Source organism: Neofelis nebulosa, chromosome 2 (assembly GCF_028018385.1).
Source record: "Neofelis nebulosa isolate mNeoNeb1 chromosome 2, mNeoNeb1.pri, whole genome shotgun sequence".
In the NCBI taxonomy this organism is placed as follows: domain Eukaryota; kingdom Metazoa; phylum Chordata; class Mammalia; order Carnivora; family Felidae; genus Neofelis; species Neofelis nebulosa.
Window position 1 is genome coordinate 215348325 of NC_080783.1, and position 21121 is coordinate 215369445.

At 44.2% G+C, this 21121-nt stretch overlaps 1 protein-coding gene across 10 annotated transcripts in view; it reads right to left on the reverse strand.

The window, feature by feature from the left end:
• The window catches only part of NMNAT1 (nicotinamide nucleotide adenylyltransferase 1), a 49127-nt gene extending 28346 nt beyond the window's left edge, over positions 1-20781 (reverse strand). For 7 of the 10 annotated variants that reach the window (XR_009258430.1, XR_009258432.1, XR_009258431.1 and 4 more), the window contains exons 1-3: positions 20599-20781; positions 19570-19691; positions 1631-1801 (exon numbers count right to left, since the gene is read on the reverse strand). Coding sequence is in view for 7 of the 10 variants with exons in the window: in XM_058719161.1 (XP_058575144.1) it covers positions 1631-1745 (115 nt within the window). In the remaining 3 variants the exon portion in view is untranslated. Of the gene's footprint in view, positions 1-1630; positions 1802-19569; positions 19692-20361; positions 20577-20598 lie in introns of those variants that run through there. The other 3 variants (XM_058719159.1, XM_058719156.1, XM_058719157.1) reach the window with 2 other exon arrangements.
• Between the last annotated feature and the right edge of the window lie 340 nt (positions 20782-21121).

The following is a 21121-nucleotide window of genomic DNA, read 5'->3' on the forward strand; positions in this document are numbered from 1 at the left end:
CTTTCTTTCTTTCTATCCATCCATCCACCCACTCATTTATAAACGAGGTGAAACAGTCATAACATAAAATTCGCCACGTTGACTGCCTTCATTGTACAGCTCAGGGACATCAGGCACATTCACATCTCTGCAGCCATCCGACCATCCGTCTCCAGAACTTTTGCACCTTCTCCAACTGAAACTCTGTCCCCGTTCATCACTAATTCCCCACCCCCTACACAATCTAAATTTTGATATTGCCAAATTGCCTCGTAAAAAGCCTTAATCAATTGGTATTGTTCACTTACAGTGTATACGAGAGCCCATTTCTCCTCAACTTCTGATACTTGACATTATCAAGTTTGAACATTTTTGTCCATGTGATGGGCAAACTAGACCTCGTTTTTTATCTTCGTTCCCCAATTATTAGGATTACTGGTGAGTTTAAGCACCCAGGCGTCCATCTATCTATCAGCATATAGCATGATCCTTTACATTACAAATATATTATGTAGGGGAGAAAATCATTTTCCTTGACCCTCCTTGGGTCCCTGGCTGGGTCTAAAAATTAAACTGACAATGGAGCGCCTGGGTGGCTCAGTCGGTTGAGCGTCCGACTTCAGCTCAGGTCATGATCTCACAGTCCGTGAGCCTGAGCTCTGCGTCGTGCTCTATGCTGACAGCTCCGAGCCGGGAGCTTGCTTCGGATTCTGTGTCTCCCTCTCTCTCTGTCCCTCCCCTGCTCATGTTGTCTCTGTCTCAAAATAAATAAAAACATTACAAAATAATAAAAAAATAAAAATTAAAATTAAACTGACAAAGAAAAACAGGAAAAAACATAGAAATTTATTTAATAGAAGGCTTATGTTATGTGGTACCTTCGTAAGGAAATAACAGTTAAACCTGGGTATTTTTATGTCAGGTTTGGTGAAGAGCGGACAGTTGTAGAGAAAAATGGTAGGGCAAAGAGTTTGAGGTACGTTCACAAAATTCAGGGAAATTTAGCAAGGCCTGTTAGTTTAGATTCTTCTAGGCATTGATTTGCCTTTAGTAATAAGGATGCTCCTTTCCTCCCGGTATAGGGAGGGCAGCTCCCACAGGAAGGTTTGTTTGGTTAGTTGGTTGGCGTTTTTTTTAAGTTTATTTATTTATTTCGAGAGAGCGTGAGAATGAGCACAAGCAGGGAAGAGGCAGAGAGAGAGGGGGAAAGAGAGAGGGGGAAAGAGAGAGGGGGAAAGAGAGAGGGGGAAAGAGAGAGGGGGAAAGAGAGAGAGGGAGAGGGAGAGGGGGGAGGGAGGGGGGGAGAGAGAGAGAGAGAGAGAGAGAGAGAGAGAGAGAGAGAGAATATGAATCCCAAGCAGGCTCCACGCTGTCAGCACAGAGCCCAACGCAGGGCTCGATCCCACAACCCTGAGATCATGACCTGAGCAGAAACCAAGAGTTGGATACTTAACTGACTGAGTCACCCAGGCGCCCCTGATGTGAAGGTTTTTTGAGCTGCTTCCGAGAAGGGTGGGGAGGAGGTCAGAGTGACCTTCCTGTTTCTGCCATTTTTTCAAACTGCTTCAGCTTAAAATGTCCAACGTGACAAAGGGCCATATTTTGGGGTAGTGGCCTGAACCCTATCATTGCTTTTGGCTACTGTTCCTACCTGTTCCGTTCATGTAGTCCTTGGCCAGCTCAAATAGCCTCAGGTGCATGTTGGTGATAGGATTAAAGGAGCCACAAGCAAGAAGAACCACTTCTGTCTTCTCTGAATTCTCCATGCTAAGAATTTGAAGTTGTTGATCTAAATGGAAAACTCGGACACCCTGCTCGTTGTCTGCAAAGGAAAAGAACATACGTTCAGTTATAGGTCTTCAGTGGCCTTTCACATTCCCATTCCAAGTGAATGGATAAAAATATTTGGCTTCGATGACAAGGACAGCCCCATTTCTCCACCCTTCCTTTTCACTGTGAATTTGCAGCTCCTGCCAGAAAGGGATGGAATCTCCTTCCCCCTCTTTGTGACTTGCTTCGGACAAGAGAATGTGGCAGTTAGGACAGTGTGCTAGTTCTGAGCCCAGGCCTTTGAGGTCTGCACACTTCTGCTCTCTTTTGGCCTCCCTCCTCTGCCATGAAAACAAGCCGAGGCCAACCTGCTGGACAGAACACGCGGGAGACAGCTGGTGCCCCCGCTGACAGCCAACCACTGGCTGTGCGGCTGAGGCCATCCTGCACAAGCCAAACCGCAGACGACGTGCTCAGACACACAGCCCAGGTGAGATCAGCTGAGCCTGGCTTACATCAACAAACCCACAAGCTGACCCTAGACTCATAAGCAAAAATGAAACGTGCATGCTGCTGAAGTTTTATGACTGCCCTACTGCGGCTCCAGTTAGCTGATACAATGATGTTATCAACTACCACGTAAACGGAACTCCCTGACAACCTGCCCTTCAAGACAGTAGTCGGCCTCTTAGTCAACATGATCACATTATCACTTTCAGCTCAGGAACAGTTTACAATTTACAAACCTTTTTTCATATTATTCCGTTTGATCCTTCTATAACCCTAATGAAGTAATACAAGACAACAGATTTAAACTTTTATTAAATGAACTCAGATAGATTCAGAAATTACGAGGCAGCAAAAGGCCCATAATGAAACCCAACAGTCATTGGCCACATCCTGCTCACCAAACCCTCTATGCAGCTCCCTTAAAAGCAAGCACTTCTAACTTTTTCAGCTATTTCTTCTGGTAGATTCTACCATGTTTCTATACTATGTGCTTATAATGCTATTTCTAAATTTATCCAAAGTAAACAGTACCTGTTTACTATGATGATCCATGAGGATTAGCTCTCACACACCCTCACTGCCTATTCCCAAACTTCTACATGCATATCTATAGTTTCTAGTCTGTGTTGAAACCCGTCTTCTCCTAGAGTTGTGAAGGCATCGCTTGTAGATTGCAGCGTTAACAGCGATAAACCCAAAGTCACTCCCAATTCTGGATCCTTTGAATGTGACTTACACTTTTCCTCCCCTGAAGCTTGTGAGATCTTCTCTTTGTCCCCAGCGTTCCGAAATTTTATAATGATGTCCTCTAGTGTGACTCTATTTTCATCTGTTGTGCTGGGCACTGGGCAGACCCTTTCAAACTTGAGGCTCATAAACTTCAGTTCTGGGAAAGGTCCTTGAATGATGACATTCTGCCTTCCGTTTTCTTTGTTCTCTTTGGAAATGGCTATTATTTGGAGCTGAGGCAGCTAGACTGGTCTTCTCATTTTCTTTTCTTTTCCCTCTTTCCTTTAAGCTCTAATTTCTAGATATTCTCAACTCCATCCTCCATCTGTTGAGCTGATTTTCAGTTCTGCTATTATAGCCTTCATTTTATTTATTTTTTTTTTTTATTTTTTTTTTTTTTATTTATTTTTGGGACAGAGAGAGACAGAGCATGAACGGGGGAGGGGCAGAGAGAGAGGGAGACACAGAATCGGAAACAGGCTCCAGGCTCCGAGCCATCGGCCCAGAGCCTGACGCGGGGCTCGAACTCACGGACCGCGAGATCGTGACCTGGCTGAAGTCGGACGCTTAACCGACTGCGCCACCCAGGCGCCCCTATAGCCTTCATTTTAAAGACCTTTGTCCTCTAGGGGCGTCAGGATAGCTCAGTCGGTTAAGCTTCCGACTCGATTTCTGCTCAGGTCGTATCTCACGGTTTGTGGGGTTGAGACCCGTGTCGGGCTCCGTGCTGACAATGTGGGGCCTGCTTGGGGTTCTCTTTCTCTCTCTGCCCCTCACCTGCTTGTGCTCGCTCTCTCTCTCTCTCTCTCTCTCTCTCAAAATAAATAAATAAACTTAGAGAAAAAAAAAGACCTTTGTCCTCTAAATGTTCCTTTTTATGGTGTTCTGTTCTTTCACCAATGCATTCTCTTATCTCTCTACCAACATGACTGATACATTTTCAGTTTCTTTCAACAAGAGCTGATAGGAAGTTCTGAGTGGGTGAGTAGGGCCCATGCACAATGGGCTTCACTGTATGGTAACCTGGCGGTCAGTGTTGCAGGTCTCGCTCCTGGGACCGGCCGGATTCCACAGAACAGTATCCTCCAATCTCCTGTCTGTTATAGCACAACAGTTAAGAACCTATGCTCTGTGGGGCACCTGGCTGGCTCAGTTGGTAGAGCACGCAACTCTTGATCTCCGGGTCACGAGTTCAAGCCCCATGTTGGGCAGAGACATTATTAGAGACATTATGGGGGGGGGGGGGGGGCCGGGAAGCAACCTATGCTCTGAAACCAGACTGCCTGCAAAGAAATCACCTACATGGGCTGGATGACCTAGGACAACCTGACCTTAACCTAATCTCCCTTTGTCCTGGTTTTCTCAACCTTAAAATAGAGAAAATAACAGTACCTACCTTGTGACCATCATGAGAATTAAGCGAGACAATACACACAACTGCTTTTGACAAGAAATAAACACACTGTGAATGTAGCTACTATTAATGCTGCACATAATGTCGCTATAGTTCAACTCTTTTTAATCTACAAAAACATGAATTTCAAATGGTTCAACCAAACATTATTACTCTATTGACTCTGGTTTTTTTCCTGGAGGGTTTTTCTCCCGGAACTCATTCTCTAATGTGGACTGAAAGTCTCTAATCCTTTGTACAGCTATCATTCTGAAACCTTTTTCATCTCTCTTCTGAGTCAGATCCCCTATTTCTGAGGCCTGCATCATGTCTTTCTTGGTTTATGTCCTGATTTTTCTAGAATGTATCCTCAAGTAGCTTCATAATAAAAGGTACATGGGAAATAAGTTTGGTTATGTCTTTATCCTTCCTTCAGAGATGAACGGCTTAGCTGAGAAAAAAGCAAGTTGAAATTATTTTCTTTTAAAATTATGAATGCATTTCTTCATTGTCTCCTAGCATACCACACTACTGCTGAAAGTCTAATGCCATTCTGATTCTTTTCCTTTTTTACATACCTTTTTTCTTTTTGGAAGATTTGTAGGATGTTTTCCTTATCCCCAATGCTCTGAATCTGAAATGCCACAATGTTGTGTCTTAGTGGGGGTCTTTTTCATTCATTGTGCTGGGAGTCAGCTGAAGAGGTTCAGAATGTGCCAGTTTGGGATGTCGATTATTGTGAGCAGAAGGTATTGAGAACCCTGTGGGCTCAAGAGAAACTTCTGTCCCTCCCTTAAGAACACAGAAGAATCTAAATTGGAGGTCTTTCTCAGAATAAGGGTTATTAGCGGAGATAAATTTTATCTGAGTGACCCATCTGTATAGCAGGACAAATGTCTAATTACCAAACATGTTTTTATCGCCCCACAAAGCGCATTACTCTCCCCTGAAAACACAGACCCCCACCCCTTCTGACTTCAGAGTGACATACAGACCTCATGTTGCCTGACTTTGGAATTGCTGTGTCTATGTGGATCCCCCATATGTACACCTGTTACAGTGGTTTTATTCCTCTCAACCCCCTCATGTCACTCTGATTCTTAGTCCAGCTAGAAAGACTTCTGAGAACACAGGAGTTCTTGCTCCCCAACACAGTGAGCCTTCAAATCTCTTAAACTCAAATCACTCAGTTTTGGGTTTTTTGATAAACTGCTTATTAACTATCAAAAAATAGTTTTGTTATTGTACAATTTTAAAAAATATTTTTTTAAGTTTATTCACTTGAGAGAGTACATACGCACGAATGGGGAGGGACAGAGAGCAAGGGAGTGAAAGAGAATCCCAAGCAGGCTCTGCACTGTCAGCACGGAGCCCCAAGCAGAATTTGAACTCACGAACCGTGAGCTCATGACCTGAGCCGAAACCAAGAGCCGGACGCTTAACTGACGCCACCCAGGCGTCTCTAAAAAATATTCTTATATATCCAAAGTATATTTCAAAAGAATCATTCTGAGAGCTTATAAATATAATTCCAATGATGCCAAAATGCTAGAAGCATGTGGGGAACTTTGGGGGAATTACCTATACAGGCTGGAGTATTTTTCCAATTAATGTAGAAATACAATGAAAGATAATAAACACACAGCTGTATGATACTTTTCAATGGATAAAATGTGTTCACACACCTATCATTCAAGCCTCACCACCAAAAACAAATTTGGCCAAAGTCATTTAGCTTGTTCCAAGAAATAAGCTGTTGTTAGATATTTCGTTTTTCTAGTTAATCTTCCACCACTGGACATCTACGTTTTTCTAACTTTTCAGTATTACAAACATCTGAGATCAATAGCGGGTTGAAAATGCGCTGGAAATAGAGGCTGTCGTATACCTCGCTGTGCACTTCCAAGACTTCCCAGTGCTCAAACAACCTGTGTCAGGACCACTGATTTATAGCCCAACAATGTCTAGACCCAAGTGCCAGGGTGACCAAGTCACTTTTGCTCAGATTCTATGCTCTCATTGGACAAAGACAGTGAGTGGCAGACCCAGGGCCACTTGATTCCTGATTCCTAGGCTCACTCATCAAAAGAAAAATGGGAGACCTGGGTGGCTCAGTAGGTTGAGCATCTGACTTTTAAAAAAAAATTTTTTTTTTTACATTTATTTATTTTTGAGAGACAGAGACAGACAGTGTGAGCAGGGGAGGGGCAGAAAGAGAGGGACACACAGAATCCGAAGCAGGCTCCAGGCTCCGAGCTGTCAGCACAGAGCCCGACGCGGGGCTCACACCCACGAACCATGAGATCATGACCTGAGCCGAAGTCAGATGCTTAACCGATTGAGCCACCCGACTTTTTTTTTTTTTTAATGTTTATTTATTTTTGTAGGCGAGAGAGAGACAGAGTGTGAGCTGAGGAGGAACAGAGAGAAAGAGAGATACAGAATCCGAAGCAGACTCCAGGTTCCGAGCTGTCAGCACAGAGCCCAACGCGGGGCTCAAACTCACAAACAGTGAGATCGTGACCTGAGCCGAAGTCAGACGCTTAACTGACTGAGCCACCGGGCGTCCCTCACGGACTCTTTTTTTTTTTTTTTTAATTTTTTTTTTCAACGTTTTTTATTTATTTTTTTTGGGACAGAGAGAGACAGAGCATGAACGGGGGAGGGGCAGAGAGACAGGGAGACACAGAATCGGAAACAGGCTCCAGGCTCCGAGCCATCAGCCCAGAGCCTGACACGGGGCTCGAACTCACGGACCGCGAGATCGTGACCTGGCTGAAGTCGGACGCTTAACCGACTGCGCCACCCAGGCGCCCCCCCCTCACTGACTCTTGATTTCAGCTCAGGTCATGATCTCATGGTTTGAGATCGAGCCCTGAGTTGGGCTCTGTGCTGATAGCATGGAGCCTGCTTGGGATTCTCTCTCCTCTCTTTCTTTCAAAAGAAATAAATAAAAAAAGGTGGCGGGGGGTGGGGAGGAGGCATTAAACCAGAGCTGTGTAGTTTGGAAATGAGCCCTCCTGGTTGAGGAGGTGAGAAAAGTGCATGTTAATCCCTCAGGCAATGGGAACCTTTGAAGGTTTCTGGGCAACAGAGTTACAACACGGTTCTACACAAACAATGTTTTAGAAAAATAATAAGACATGGGGACTTACAACCTTAATTGATTTTATCAGCTTAACCAAATCACTTAATTACAAGTCTTAAGTTTCCATATCTGTAAAACAGGGATAATGACAACCAATTTCAGTCACCGTGAGGATTAATTCTGAGACTAATACATGGCAATGTGCTTGCATATTCCTTAGAACAGTGCTAAAATAAACGGCAGCTGTTACTTGGGAGGGAAGTGACAACACTGATGATGGTGATGCTGTGAGATTAACTGGAAGGGGCAAAACAAGACCAGTTACAAGTCACGTGACTGGAAGGCCAGTTACAAAGTTATGAGTCCCTCAATTTAAATAGTCAGTGAGAATGGAAATAAACATTTATTCAATAAACATTTGAGGCTTTCTCCCAACAAAGCATAGTGGTAGGGGTCACAGGGACACTGCTAATTGTTGATAAGAAATAAAGAGAGAAGGGTCGGTAATGCTCCACACAGCATTTAAAAAAATGAGTTAATTCATAAGAATGATTTAAATGTCCTTTCAATTATCAGCTCAAGGATGATACTAGGGTTCACTTGAGGCTTGTTCCCACCCCTCCCATCCCTACCCCCTAATTCCCATACAGAGTGCCTGTGGTTATTGGGGTGGTGGTGACTACAACATGCCCGACAGGGCCCACGGGGAAATCAGGGTATCCTGCCAGCTTCTGAGCATGATCAATGAGAGCCTGTCAGTTCCAGCCCCGCCCACCTCAAGTTTCAGACACCACTCCCCACGGGAGGTTGAGCTGTGGGCAGGAAGAACAATAAAGCTGTAAGGGGAGGTTTGGGTCCCCAAGGAGCGGTCTGCTGTTCAGGGAAGGACAGAACAAAGAGCTTAGAGCTCCTCCCCAACCTTGGGGATGCACTCAGGTTTCCAGTCTCCCCACCCCCCTCGGGGGAAAGGCTGGGGAAGGGGCTGGAGCAAGCTGATCTCTTAGCTAAAGGAAGCTTTCTCCCTGGTCACATTCACAACCTATCTCAAATATCCGGCTCAGTTCTATTAATTCATCATGAAGACAGACAACTTGAGCTCACACTAGACTCTAGACCTTTAAAACCACTGAAGAATTGAGTTACAGTCACCCTCCACTGTAGCCCAGGGTGTTTAAAAAAACAAGGATCCGTCCCTCTCCAAGGAAAAGTACTTCCTCTGTATCGCTGCAAGGTACCACAATATGTGGGTAGGGAAAGGGGACAAGCTGGTGACAAATGGGAGGAGTAGTTTGGAAGCTCTAACAGGGCCGTTCTGGATCCTCCTTGCTTTGCTCCAGGTGCTCAAGGACCAGCATCCCCATGATTCACTTCTGTCTGGCCCACACAGCCTACCACCTGCACTGCTGGCTGCCGAGATCATACCGGCTCAGGCTGTAAGTGACCCTCCCCAGCTTGCTATAACAAAAAACTCATTTCTTCCTGAGACAGTCTTGACATTGAACTAAAATTTACTTTCAATTTTTAAATCACATTTTTCTTTTAAAAAACTGAAATAGAGCTGATGTATAATACTTTCTTAAATTTTTTTTAAAGTTTATTTATTTTGAAAGAGACAGACACCGTGTGAGAGGCGGAGGGGCAGAGGGAGAGGGAGAGAGAATCCCAAGCAGGCTCAGTGCTGCCAGCACAGAACCCTACAGGGGGCTCGACCCCATGAAACCATGAGACCACAACCTGAGCCAAAACCAAGAGTTGGATGCTTAACTGACTGAGCTACCCAGGCGCCCCGTGACTTTCTCAGGTTTGAAAAATACTGAGACGTAAACATTAATGAAACATTTTGTAAACATTAAGTCAGTTTTTTCAATGTTAACACTGAAAAAGTTAACCATCTTGTAACATTTCAGAATGCTCAATATAATTAAATCTATGTTGACTGTTAATGCGTTGACTTGTCAACTGATTGGAATTTATACCCCTAAAAAGATGCTATGCCTTTCAAAAAGGTCCCATCAAGCCTCTAACTGTATTCTAGTTGTACCAATGTTTCACTGCTTTAAACAGTCTTGGGGTATATTTTGAGACTATTTTTTTTTAATACTTTCAACAGGGATAAATCTGTGTCTTTGGGTAGATTTAATTTCTACAGATACCCTAAGGTCCCTCAGTGCTAAACCTCATTTATAAAATAATCAAGGTAAATAACAGAGCTTATGATGAAGAAAGAGAACTATCAGTTACTGAGGAAGATCTTATATGCATGGATCTTGTATTATTATTTTCAGATTAAGATATTCTCATATGCATGGATTTTATATTATCTTACACTATCTTATGTTGCATGTAAGTACATGTAATTTCAAAAGAATTTCAAAAATGAGCAGAAACAGCAGACTTCATCTGGTTGTGGAAGCTGGGTGGGTCAGCTTACTCTGTTTATTGGTTACACCCCATGAGAACCAGGTGGCAGGAGGCAGCGGCTGGCACAGCACAGGGCCATGGTCAGGACTCTCAGACCCGGCTCCAAACTCTAGCTCTATCACTACTGGGTGTTTGTCCTTGGACAAGACACTTAGTCTTTCTGAGTCTGTTTCCTCATTTATGAAATGGGGAACCAGAGTCCCTATCTCATTGGATTTTGTGCATATTAAATACGAAAGTGAATAAAAATGTTTGACACATTTGTCTACTCATGATGAATGTTAACTTTCACTATTATCTGTGAGTTGTCTTAAGGCATGAACTTACAAGTCACAGTAAAGGAACCAAGGTTCTAAAGATCCCTTGGGGACCAGTATCCACAACACCTGCCACATAGTAGGAGTTCAGGAAATGGCAGTTCTAATCTTCGTGAAGTTTTATTAGACATAATTGTGCTCAAATGGAATGGATCTCAAGTCATCTTTGTTATGTTTAAAACTTTCTCTCTGTGGTCTAATGTGACACTGTCATGAAACAGAACCTAAATTCGGTTTCTTGAAGCCATTTGATCACTAAAGAAGTAATGTAAAACATAACTCGCTGTGTCTCACGCAGCCAAGTGACGGTGTTCTTGTTTGGGACCACCGCTCTAGTCCTCCAGCTGTATGTTCTGCTAAGGTAAGTGTTTTCACCCCCCACCCCCAGCACAGGGCAGCTCAGCATGTGGGCCTGACCTCTGGAGATGGTTCTGGTGCGCTCTGCCATTCCTGTGAGGAGTTTAACTGCAGCCTGACCCATGTTTTTGTCCCTGTTATCAATGGTGGTCACCTGCTTCACCTCTTTGAAAAAGTCAAAAATCTCAGTATGAACAGAACAGTTGGGATTTGGGCAGATGGAGTTTTAACACTTCCTTCTTTTAGTACAAGAAGCTGTTAGATGGGAGACAACGAGGGCACCAATGTTTCCACTTATGGATTCCCTAGAGCCCAGTCTCAACAGCCTAGCATGAGCTAACGTCTGCAGGGCCGAGGGCGACATAGATATACGTGACCAGATTATGACTTGATACCTTATTTCAGATTCTATGTTGGACATTAGTCTTGCGGAAAAGGTCAGTCAGCTAATAACTGTCACTGGACAAATGAAATAAATGCAACCCGATACATTCAGAATAAAAAACTGCAGCTCTAAACATGTGGAAAGTCTGAAATAATCTGAAAACTGAGAATCCACAAAAGGGACAAAACAGAAATGGGAACTGTGACACTCCCTGGAATTAGCCTAATTCAAATTTTCCAACTTAGGTCTAGGAGTTTTGTGTGCAGTTAGACCAACTTCCTTACTCCAGAAGGCCAGAATTCCCACAAACTATCTTCTTAATATTTTCCACCGAAATATCAAGTTAACATGAATTAGAAAGACAGTAAACATTATTTGTCCACCGATCAGAAATATTAACAACTCTCAATATTACTAGTAGGCTATTTAGCAGCGTTAATTTGCAGTTAATAAAAGGGGGTTGCCTGGAACCAAATGAACCCAGGGCCAGAAGTAAGATTAGAATTCAAGGGCTAGTGCCTTCTGGTATCGTGCTTACAGGGCGAATTTCTTCCAATAATTGATAAATTAACGTATGACCCTATGTATTGATTTTAGACCCAGATCTTCCCGATACTGCGGGCAACCTCTCCTTACCAACCTGGTTGGTAATATCATCTTCACTTTCTTCACAATTGGTAAGTGTACACTCATCAAGCACTTATTACGTGCGCTGAGACAAAAATGGGGAAGACGGGACTTCCTGCTCTTCAGGAGCTCACAGACTGAAACTTAAGAAAAAAATTCACGTTTAAAATTCAGGTGAAGGAAATTTTTAAAGTTCCTTAGTAACCTTCTGGGGAAGGTTGTCCTTCCGGTGGTCCTAACCTTTGAGTATGAAACCGAATTAAGTTAAATGCAAACATTTTGTGTTGGTGTTATAAAATTCTTTAGCTATAAAAATTACTAGATTCATTTACTCATTTAATAAACGGTTACTGAACTGGAGACGATACCGTGTAGAAGAACACGGACCTCAACAACTTGAAATAAAAAAGTAATAGAGAAGCAGTGGACTCTGAAATGTGGAGTTTTAGGAATGTCTTAATACATTTCGATTATCTTTGCCTGTGTGTGTGCTTAGAAGACTGATGTGTAATTTTTTTTTTTAACACGTATTTATTTTTGAGACAGAGACAGAGCATCAACGGGGGAGGGTCGGAGAGAGAGGGAGACACAGAATCTGAAACAGGCTCCAGGCTCTGAGCAGTCAGCACAGAGCCCGATGCGGGGCTCGAACTCACGGACCGTGAGATCGTGACCTGAGCCGAAGTCAGACGCTTAACCAACTGAGCCACCCAGGCGCCCCAAGTGATGTGTAATTTAAATAAAAACTATGCCTACATTTTTTTAAAGATTTTTATCCATTTAAATAATCTCTAGATCCAATATGGGTCTCAAACTCACAACCCCGAGATCAAGAGTTGCATGATCCATTGACTGAGCCAGCCAGGCATTGTCCCTAAACTTTAATGAAAAAATCGTTACCGAAGGCCTCGGGCACTGCTCTAACTGCTCTAGAGTCTTCCACTGAATCGCGGCTCCACAAGAGGCGACGACACAGGTAATGGTGGCAAGCACTGGCTTTGGAGACAGAGGGAGGCCAGTTGAAACATTCACTCCACAACAAGTTACTTAACCTCTCTGAGCTCCCCCCACCTCATTTATAACCCGGAGATAAATTACCTGCTTCGTTTTGCTAAGGCTTAAATGAGATAACAGGAATCATTAAACAAAACAGTCATAGTTCCTATTACCAACACCACCAATATTAAGAACACAACCTATATTAAAGGAAAACCTTAGCCTGGCTGGGTTTTGAGCATGAGTCCCACAGGAGGGAAGCGAGGAAACATACACTGTTTAGGCGTGCATTCAAAAATGTATTTCTGTGGGCCGCCTGGGTGGCTCAGTCAGTTTAGCATCAGACTCCTGATTTCCACCCAGGTCATGACTCATGGTAAGGGAGTTCGAGCCCTGCAAAGGGCTCTGCACTGATAATGCGGAGCCTGCTGGCGATTCTCCCTCTTTCTCTGCCCTCCCCCACTCACAATTTCTCTGTCTCTCTCAAAATAAATAAACTTAAAAAAAAAAAAGAATGTATTTCAGAGATAATTAAACCTAGTAAATCGATGCTGCTCTGATGTCCTTTTAGGTTTTACTGTGCTGTTTACACAGATGGAGCCTGTCCCACAGGCACTCAAGAGGATGTTTGCTGTATTTGGTGTGGGATCCTTCAGTGAAGGAGTCTATACCGTGGTGTTAACAGTTTTGGCAACTGACTGTGTATGTTTTTAAGTACTGAATTTCTAAAGGCTCATCTTAATCTGAAAGCTTGGCTGTACATAATACACCATTAGTCTTCAATATTTTCTACTCACAGTAAAAATAGACGTATGTAGAGACAGAATTCTTAATTAGACACGTGCCACAGTTAAAACATTTCACCAGGGAAAGTTTAAAAATTCCAGGAGAGGGGCGCCTGGGTGGTTCAGCTGGTTAAGCGTCTAACTTTGGCTCAGGTCATGACCTCATGGTTCCTGAGTTCAAGCCCCGAATCAGGCTCTGTGCTAACATCTCAAGAGCCTGGAGTCTGCATCAGATTCTGTCTCCATCTCTCTCTCTCTCTCTCTCTCGGCCCCTCCCCTGCTTATGTTCTGTTTCTCTCTCAAAAATAAACAAACGTTAAAAAACAAATAAATAAATAAAAATTCCAGGAGAGATTTTTCTTTTTGCGGATAAATTCTACTGTATTAGACTAAAAAGAAAAAAAAAAGTTGAGCTACCGCTGAAGAGTGGAGCTGTTGGACTGCATTTTGCAAAGTATGCAGCAAGCCTTCCATCTCCTGCTAAGCTGGGGCCATTATTGAAATCCTTTCGGCAAAAACACTGTAAATAGGGGTTCCAGTTAAAAGACAAGTATTCAGGGGCGCCTGGGTGGCTCGGTCAGTTGAGCGGCCGACCTCGGCTCAGGTCATGATCTCGCAGTTCGTGAGTTCGAGCCCCGCGTCGGGCTCTGTGCTGACAGCTCAGAGCCTGGAGCCTGTTTCGGATTCTGTGTCTCCCTCTCTCTGACCCTCCCCCATTCATGCTCTGTCTCTCTCTGTCTCAAAAATAAATAAACGTTAAAAAAAAAAAAAACTTTAAAAAAAATTAAAAAAAAAATAAAAGACAAGTATTCCTCACAGTGCTTTTCTCCTCCCAAATACAGGAAAAAACGACCCCTGAACTTTACTACTTGTCTGTGCTGCTGTCGGTGGGCAGCTTGATTTCCACAGGTGAGCAAAACTTCCCGAGCAACCTGTCCTTGTCAAAGGCTTAGCAGTCCTTCAAGGCAGTAAATGCTCAGGCAGGGCTGTCCTGCTGTAAGAGACGCCCGGTTCCTCCTAAAGCCAGAGCTCCAAGAAGCACAGTAATTAGAAAAGCAAAGTAAAGAGGAAGCACAGAGGGTCGGAATGGCAAATAAAACGCCATCCTTTTCGTGTGCTTTCCACTCCGTTTAATGAGATCCCCTTCTTCATCCCGCAGTACTTTTTTCGGGCCTGGGGCTGACCTGGCTGGGCAGTGGGACCCGTGCACGACCAGGCGCTACATCAACGGTCTGATGTTGGCATTTGAGGCCTGCTGGTCTCCCGCCTCCCACAGAGGTCGTCGGCAGGCCAGGCCTGTCTCGGCAGCCCCGCCACCTGACAGCTGCCCGCGAACAGGTCAGCTCCTACCCTGCTACTCCTGAGTGAAGTGGTCGGCTGACGTCACAGCTAAGACATCAGGAAGCGCATCAGAACCAGCCATCTGAAAGAAAGCTGTCTTTAAGTATTAATTAGTACGGACAATGGATAAAAAGGAACAGTTCAACCCAAATCACCAGATTGACACCACGACCAAATTCGCCCCAGATAAGGACGTTCTTTCAAGATCATTACTCTCTCTGAATCTCCCTTTTTATTTCATGAAAATATTGTCATCAGCTGGATAGCTGCTATAGAAATAAGCACTGAAAAGGAAGAAGGAAAATGTGAATCTTAGCAATGAACAAAGGTTTAGTTTCAGGCACCTGGCTAGCTCAGTCCGTTAAGCATCTGACTTCGGCTCAGGTCATGATCTCACAGTGTGTCAGGTGGAGTCCCACATCGGGTGAGCTCGAGCCCCACTTTGGGTGAACATGAGCCCTGCTTCGGGTGAGCCCCGCTTCTCTCTCCCTCTAGCTCTCTCTCTCTCTCTGCCCCTCACTCGCTTGCGAGCACTCTCAAAAAAAAAAAAAGCAAAAAAAACCTAAAAACCTCACAAAGGTTTGGTTTCAAAAAACAGTGATTTACATTGTGTATTTGAACAATTTATTGTTCTTTAAAAACGTAGTGGGAAATTTTAGAATAAAACTAACCACAATCTCCTCCCCACGGGTTACAAAAATCTTCTGCATCACAACAGTTGATTGTTGTCTAGAGAAAATAGCCAATTGACCTACATGATGGTTTTTGTCTTCTTGCTTTTTCTGTGTGTATTCATAGATTCTAGAGTTTCTTAGTAGGAGCTAGTTAATCACAGATGCTCTCCACATCTTTAGGAAGTAGACACAACTCTATTTCTTGAGGAAAAGAACTATCTATTGGTAGGAGGATCAAATTCAATATAAACATCTCCCAACACATCTATGACAGGCACAGACCTTCACAAGTGGGAATGACTGTTTCCACCTGTTTCTCTATTCAGGTGGCCCCTGCTGGAGGCGAAGTTACCTAACAAACACACTATCCATCCAACGTGCTGACATTTCTGAGTGCTTTCCAAATTCCAAACCTAGTGTTGAGACTTAGGAATTAGAAACTTGATGGGGGCGCCTGACTGGCTGAGTCTGTAGAGCACGCAACTCCCAACCTCCAGGTTGTGAATTCGAGCCCCACATTAAGCGTAGAGATTACTTTAAAAAACAAAAAATACAAAAAAACTCTCCAAATTCTCAGGCGCCTGGCTGGTTCAGTTGGTAGAGCACGCGACTCTGCATCTTGGGGTTGTGAGTTCAAGCCCAACATTGGGTATAGAGCTTACTTAAAAAAATAAATAAATAAATAAAACAAACTAACAAACATATATACCTCAGAAACAAACCAAATATGTATGTTTACCAGCTGGAATTTAAATAAAAACTTGGAGGAAAGAAAGAAACCTGAGTAACCCATACATTAACCATGAAAGCCCCTGAAATAATTCTTACTATGATTGACACAAACTTTTTAAAAGTAACACAACCTAGGAGCGCCTGGGTGACTCAGTTGGTTAAGCATCCGACTTCAGCTCAGGTCATGATCTCACCGTTCGAGCCCCTCATCAGGCTCTGTGCTGACAGCTGGGAGCCTGGAACCTGCTTCAGATTCTGTGTCTTCCTCGCTCTCTGCCCCTCTCCCATTCGAGCTCCCTTCCTCTCTCTCTCACAAAAATAGACATGAAAAAAATTTTTAAGTAACATAAACTTTTATGTTCTCCTGACTTCATTAACCAAATATTAACATATCAGATAAACATCAATATATCTCAAATATTTGTATTGGAATTTCCTTTTTTTTTTTTTTTGATCTGTCTTATCCCACCCCCCAAACCTGATCTACCTGAAAACTTCAGGCAATGACAACTCCATCCTTCCAGTTGCTAAGACCAAGTACTCTAAACCATCCTTAATGCCTTTTTGCCCCTCACACCCCATTGGGAAATCCTAATGGCTCCATCTTCAAAATATATTCAGAATCCAATTATTTTTCACTATTTGGAACATTTATTTAAGTTTATTTATTTTGAGAGAAACAGAGAGAGCATGAGTGGGGGAGGGGCAGAGAGAGAGAGGGAGAGTGAGAATCCCAAGCAGGCTCCTCATGATCAGTGCACAGAGCCCAACATGGGGCTCGAACTCACAAAACCATGAGATCATCACCTGAGCTGAAATCAAGAGGCAGACGCTTAACTGAGCCACCCAGGTGCCCCACTGTTGGGAAAATTTTAACTGACTCTTTCTAAATGCAAGAGGCTGCTTAAGACCAAGGCTGTTTGGTATTCTTTCTTTCCTTCCTTCCTTCCTTCAAGTTTTTATTAATTTCAGTGATCTCTACACCCAACATGGGGCTCGAACTCATAATTAAGAGCCATGTGCTCTTCTGACTGAGACAGCCAGGCGCCCCTATTTCTGTATCTTGAAGTTACGCAACATTCCTAACTTCAGAAAGTAAAATCACGTTTCTTTTTTTTTTTTTTTTAAATGTTTATTTTTGAGAGACAGAGAACGGGTGGGGGAGGGACAGAGAGAGGGAGTCACAGAATCTGAAGCAGGCTCCAGGCTCTGAGCTGTCAGCAGGCAGGGCTGAAACCCACAAACCGTGAGATCACAACCTGGGCTGAAGTCGGATGCCCAACCAACTGAGCCACCTAGGAGCCCCAAAATCACATTTCTTAACTGATAAACATAACTCGAAGCATAATTTAAAACAGTATTTTAACTAACCCGTAACGTATAAAACTGAATTTTCATTTACTTTAATGGTTTTGTTACCCCCAAAACCAAACCTGGTTTCATGAGAGTTAATTTCATTAAGAAACATTTATTTCATGCTACTAATACCGTATGAAATATAAATTATGCTCTTTCCGATATGAGTAAAATTTATGAAATATTCTGAAACTGTGCTACCTTTTAGCTGCTACGCAGTTTAGACAACCACCTCACAGACTAAGGAAATTCTCTATGACCTATGTTGGCTCAGAAGCGAAGTATCTTCTGTTGAGCATCTATTTTTATGGGGAATGCTTTGTTTTGGGGTTCTTAATCTGGAGCCTGGCTTCAGGAATATAACATCCCTGAATGTATAAGCAAAATGTAGGGTATGTGTACATATGAGCAGCTTTCTGGGAGGATGTCAAGGGAAGTTTGAGAAGCTAAAAATAAGTATTAGGGGCACCTGGCTGGGTCAGTCGGGGGAGCATGCAACTCTTGGTCTTGGGGTCATGAGTTTGAGCCCCATGTTGGATGTAAAGATTACTTAAATAAATAAAACTTTCACAATAAATAAATAAATAAATAAATAAATAAAAACGGTAAGCACTAAACTCATTAAATTTAGTATATAAAAAAATACCCGGGGTGCCTGGCTGGTTCAGTCCGTAGAGTGTGCAACTTAAAAAAAAAATTTTTTTTTAATGTTTATTTATTAATAACGTTAATAAATTAATTAATGAGAGAGACAGAGCATGAGCAGGGAACAGGCAGAAAGAGAGGGAGACACAGAATCCAAAGCAGGCTCCAGGCTCTGAGCTGTCAGCACAGAGCCCAACACAGGGCTTGAACCCACAAACCGTGAGATCATGACCTGAGCTGAAGTCAGACCCTTAACTGACTGAACCACCCAGGCCCCCCTAGAGTGTGCAACTCTTGATCCTAGGGTTATGGGTTGGAGCCCCACATTGGGTGTAGAGCTTGCATTAAAAAAAAAAAAAAAAAAGTAAAAAACCCCTTGACTTTGACATCTATCATTGCTCATTTAAAGTTAAAGAAAAAAACAAACAAACTGGGGCACCTAGGTGGCTGAGTTCGTTGAGCAGCCAACTTTGGCTCAGGTCATGATCTCATGGTTTGTGGGTTCAAGCCCTGCATCAGGCTCTGTGCTGACAGCTCAGAGCCTGGAGTCTTCAGATTCCCTGTCTCCCTCTCTCTCTGCCCCTCCCCCGCTCTGTCTGCCTGTCTCTCTGTCTCTTTCTCTAAGATTTAAAAAACAAAATTCATGCTCTTAACTATGTCACAAAATTGACCACAGTACAAGCTATCTACTGGTAGACGTTTAAAAGAGGTCCACATGTTCAGAGAGCCTTTGGCTCATGTACTTCGTGTTAAGCCACTCGAGTTTCACCTGCCCCAGCATTTTTCCTACCTAGTTGGAGCAAACCATCCTCTCTGGGCTCCCATCCCAAGTCCAAGTTAAAATGTCCTAAACTCCTGCAGCTGCCAAGTAGTATTTCCCAGTTATGACTCCCAACTCTGAGGTTATTTCCCCCAATGCTCTCTCTGATAACTACCAACCTAACATCTTTTTTTTTTTTTTTTTTTTTTTTTACAATTTCTTCTCTTCCCTCCCCACCCCCCTCCAAAACCTGGATTCTATTTTTGTTTGACAACTGGGACCCAAACCAAGTTCTCTTACTTATGCTCTAAGAACGTTTTTCATTATCCATTAGCTCTAAACAAGAACCCAAAGAACACCGTCAGCACAGAAGTGCTAAGTCAAATCAAGTCACCGAGAAAGAGAGCAGGTAAGCACAGTGCACGATCAGGGGAGGCCCTTCCTCCACAGCTACCACCACCACTTATACTCAGACCGACACAAATGCCTGAACAGAACACCCTATCATCATCATCACCATCAAAATTAGGGGAAGTACACAATGAGCAAATGTTTATTTAGCAAGTTCCTCAATCTGGGAAACAAAGAATATTTTTCAGTTTTGTTTTGTTTGGCACTGATCCTATTTGTCTCCGAGAGCTCCGCGTCACTCAACGCACGTATCGAAAATCAGAGATAATTGCATTAAGGTAACAGTCACTTACTTTCACAAAGGAAATTCTGTGAACCTGAAGCGTTTTTGCAAGGTAGGTTATGGGAACCATTCCAACTGCGTCAACAGTCTTCAGTTGGGCTAGAACAGTGATTTCACATCCAAATTGTAACACTGAAAAGCAATTTATGGTAATAAGTAGGAAATTCTACAACTAGAACTGGCAGAAGTAATTCATTCTGGTAGGATTCTATGGTAACCTCTGGCGTGGCTGGAAGAGCTTTAAAGACAACACCCTTGGGGGAGGGGGGGACCTGGAGGGCTCAGTTGGTTAAGCCATCGTCTCTTGATTTAGTAGAGGTCATAATCCCACAGTTCCGTTCCCAAGATCGAGCCCCAAATCAGGCTCCGCGCTGACGGCGTGGAGCCTGCTTGGGATTCTCTCGCACGCTCTCTCAAAAAAATTAATTAATTTTTAAAAAAAACCTAAAGTTTTAAAGGCAACACCTCTGCAACAAGTTTGCCGTCAACCCTGATGTGGTCTTGGGGACCACGGACTCAAGGAGAAGGGCTGGGAACACCAGAAAATGGTTTCCGCCCAGTTTTCTCAGTAACTTTTAACTTGTTGCCCAAGAGCGAGTAGTGTCCTCAAGGGACGTGTCAATCCGCTTCTGGGAAGATGGGTCTCGCCTTTACACGTGGAAAAGCGATTTCGGAGGAAACAGAAGTCCTCCAGAATGGAGAACTTTCTCCTCCGCCCTCCACCCACCTCCGCCAAACACAAGAAGCCTCTAGAAAAGGACTGATTGACTGACTTTACTTACTTTTACTCGCTTATTTCTACCTGTTCAGAGGGGGCCAGAGGAAAATTTAGCGAGTCTTTTGGTTCCACGTTAAGATGGAAAGAATGAAGGGGCAAGACTCCTTGCCCCAAGCTTGAATGTGACCTTGCCTCGAGGACCGCTATATCTGCCCCTCAAAGACCCCGCCGTCTTGAACTCCCCTCGGCGTGCGACAAAAAGAGTCCCGGGCTGCCTCCCCTAAAGCCTGGTTTCTCAAGGGCTCCAGCCAGGGGGCTTACCACGCACGTCCTCAGGGTCGACCGGCCCGAATCCTCCCGGAGAGAACCCGCAGCCCGGACGCCAGAAAGGGCAACACCCGCGCCCGCATCCTCATTGGCTCCTGGGGGCCGGAAGTGTATGCGTCTGGCGGAAGTGCTCCTACTGCGAGCGTCCGCCCGGTCCGGACCCTCAGGTAGGCGGGGCCCCTGCCTCCCAGCTTTGGGACCGACGCGGTGGCGGAGGCGCCGAGGGGGCGCCGAGGGGACCCCGAGGGCCCCGGGAGGTTGTTCGGTTTCTGGTCTGGGGGGAGCCGGAAGAGTTTCGGGGGCGGGGGTTCCCGGCGACCCCTGCTGGCAGGTGGGGCCTAGTCGAGCCTGGCCGCCGCAGGACCCAAGTGCGGGAGCTTCAAGCTCCCCCGTGGGGACGGGATTTGGGGCTGCGGCCGGAGCTGCTCCCCGACGCGTCCGGATGGTTGAGGTCCCGACGCTGCTCACGTCCAGCGGGGAAAACGTGTGCCCTCCGCCCTTATCTTTTCCCTGCTTC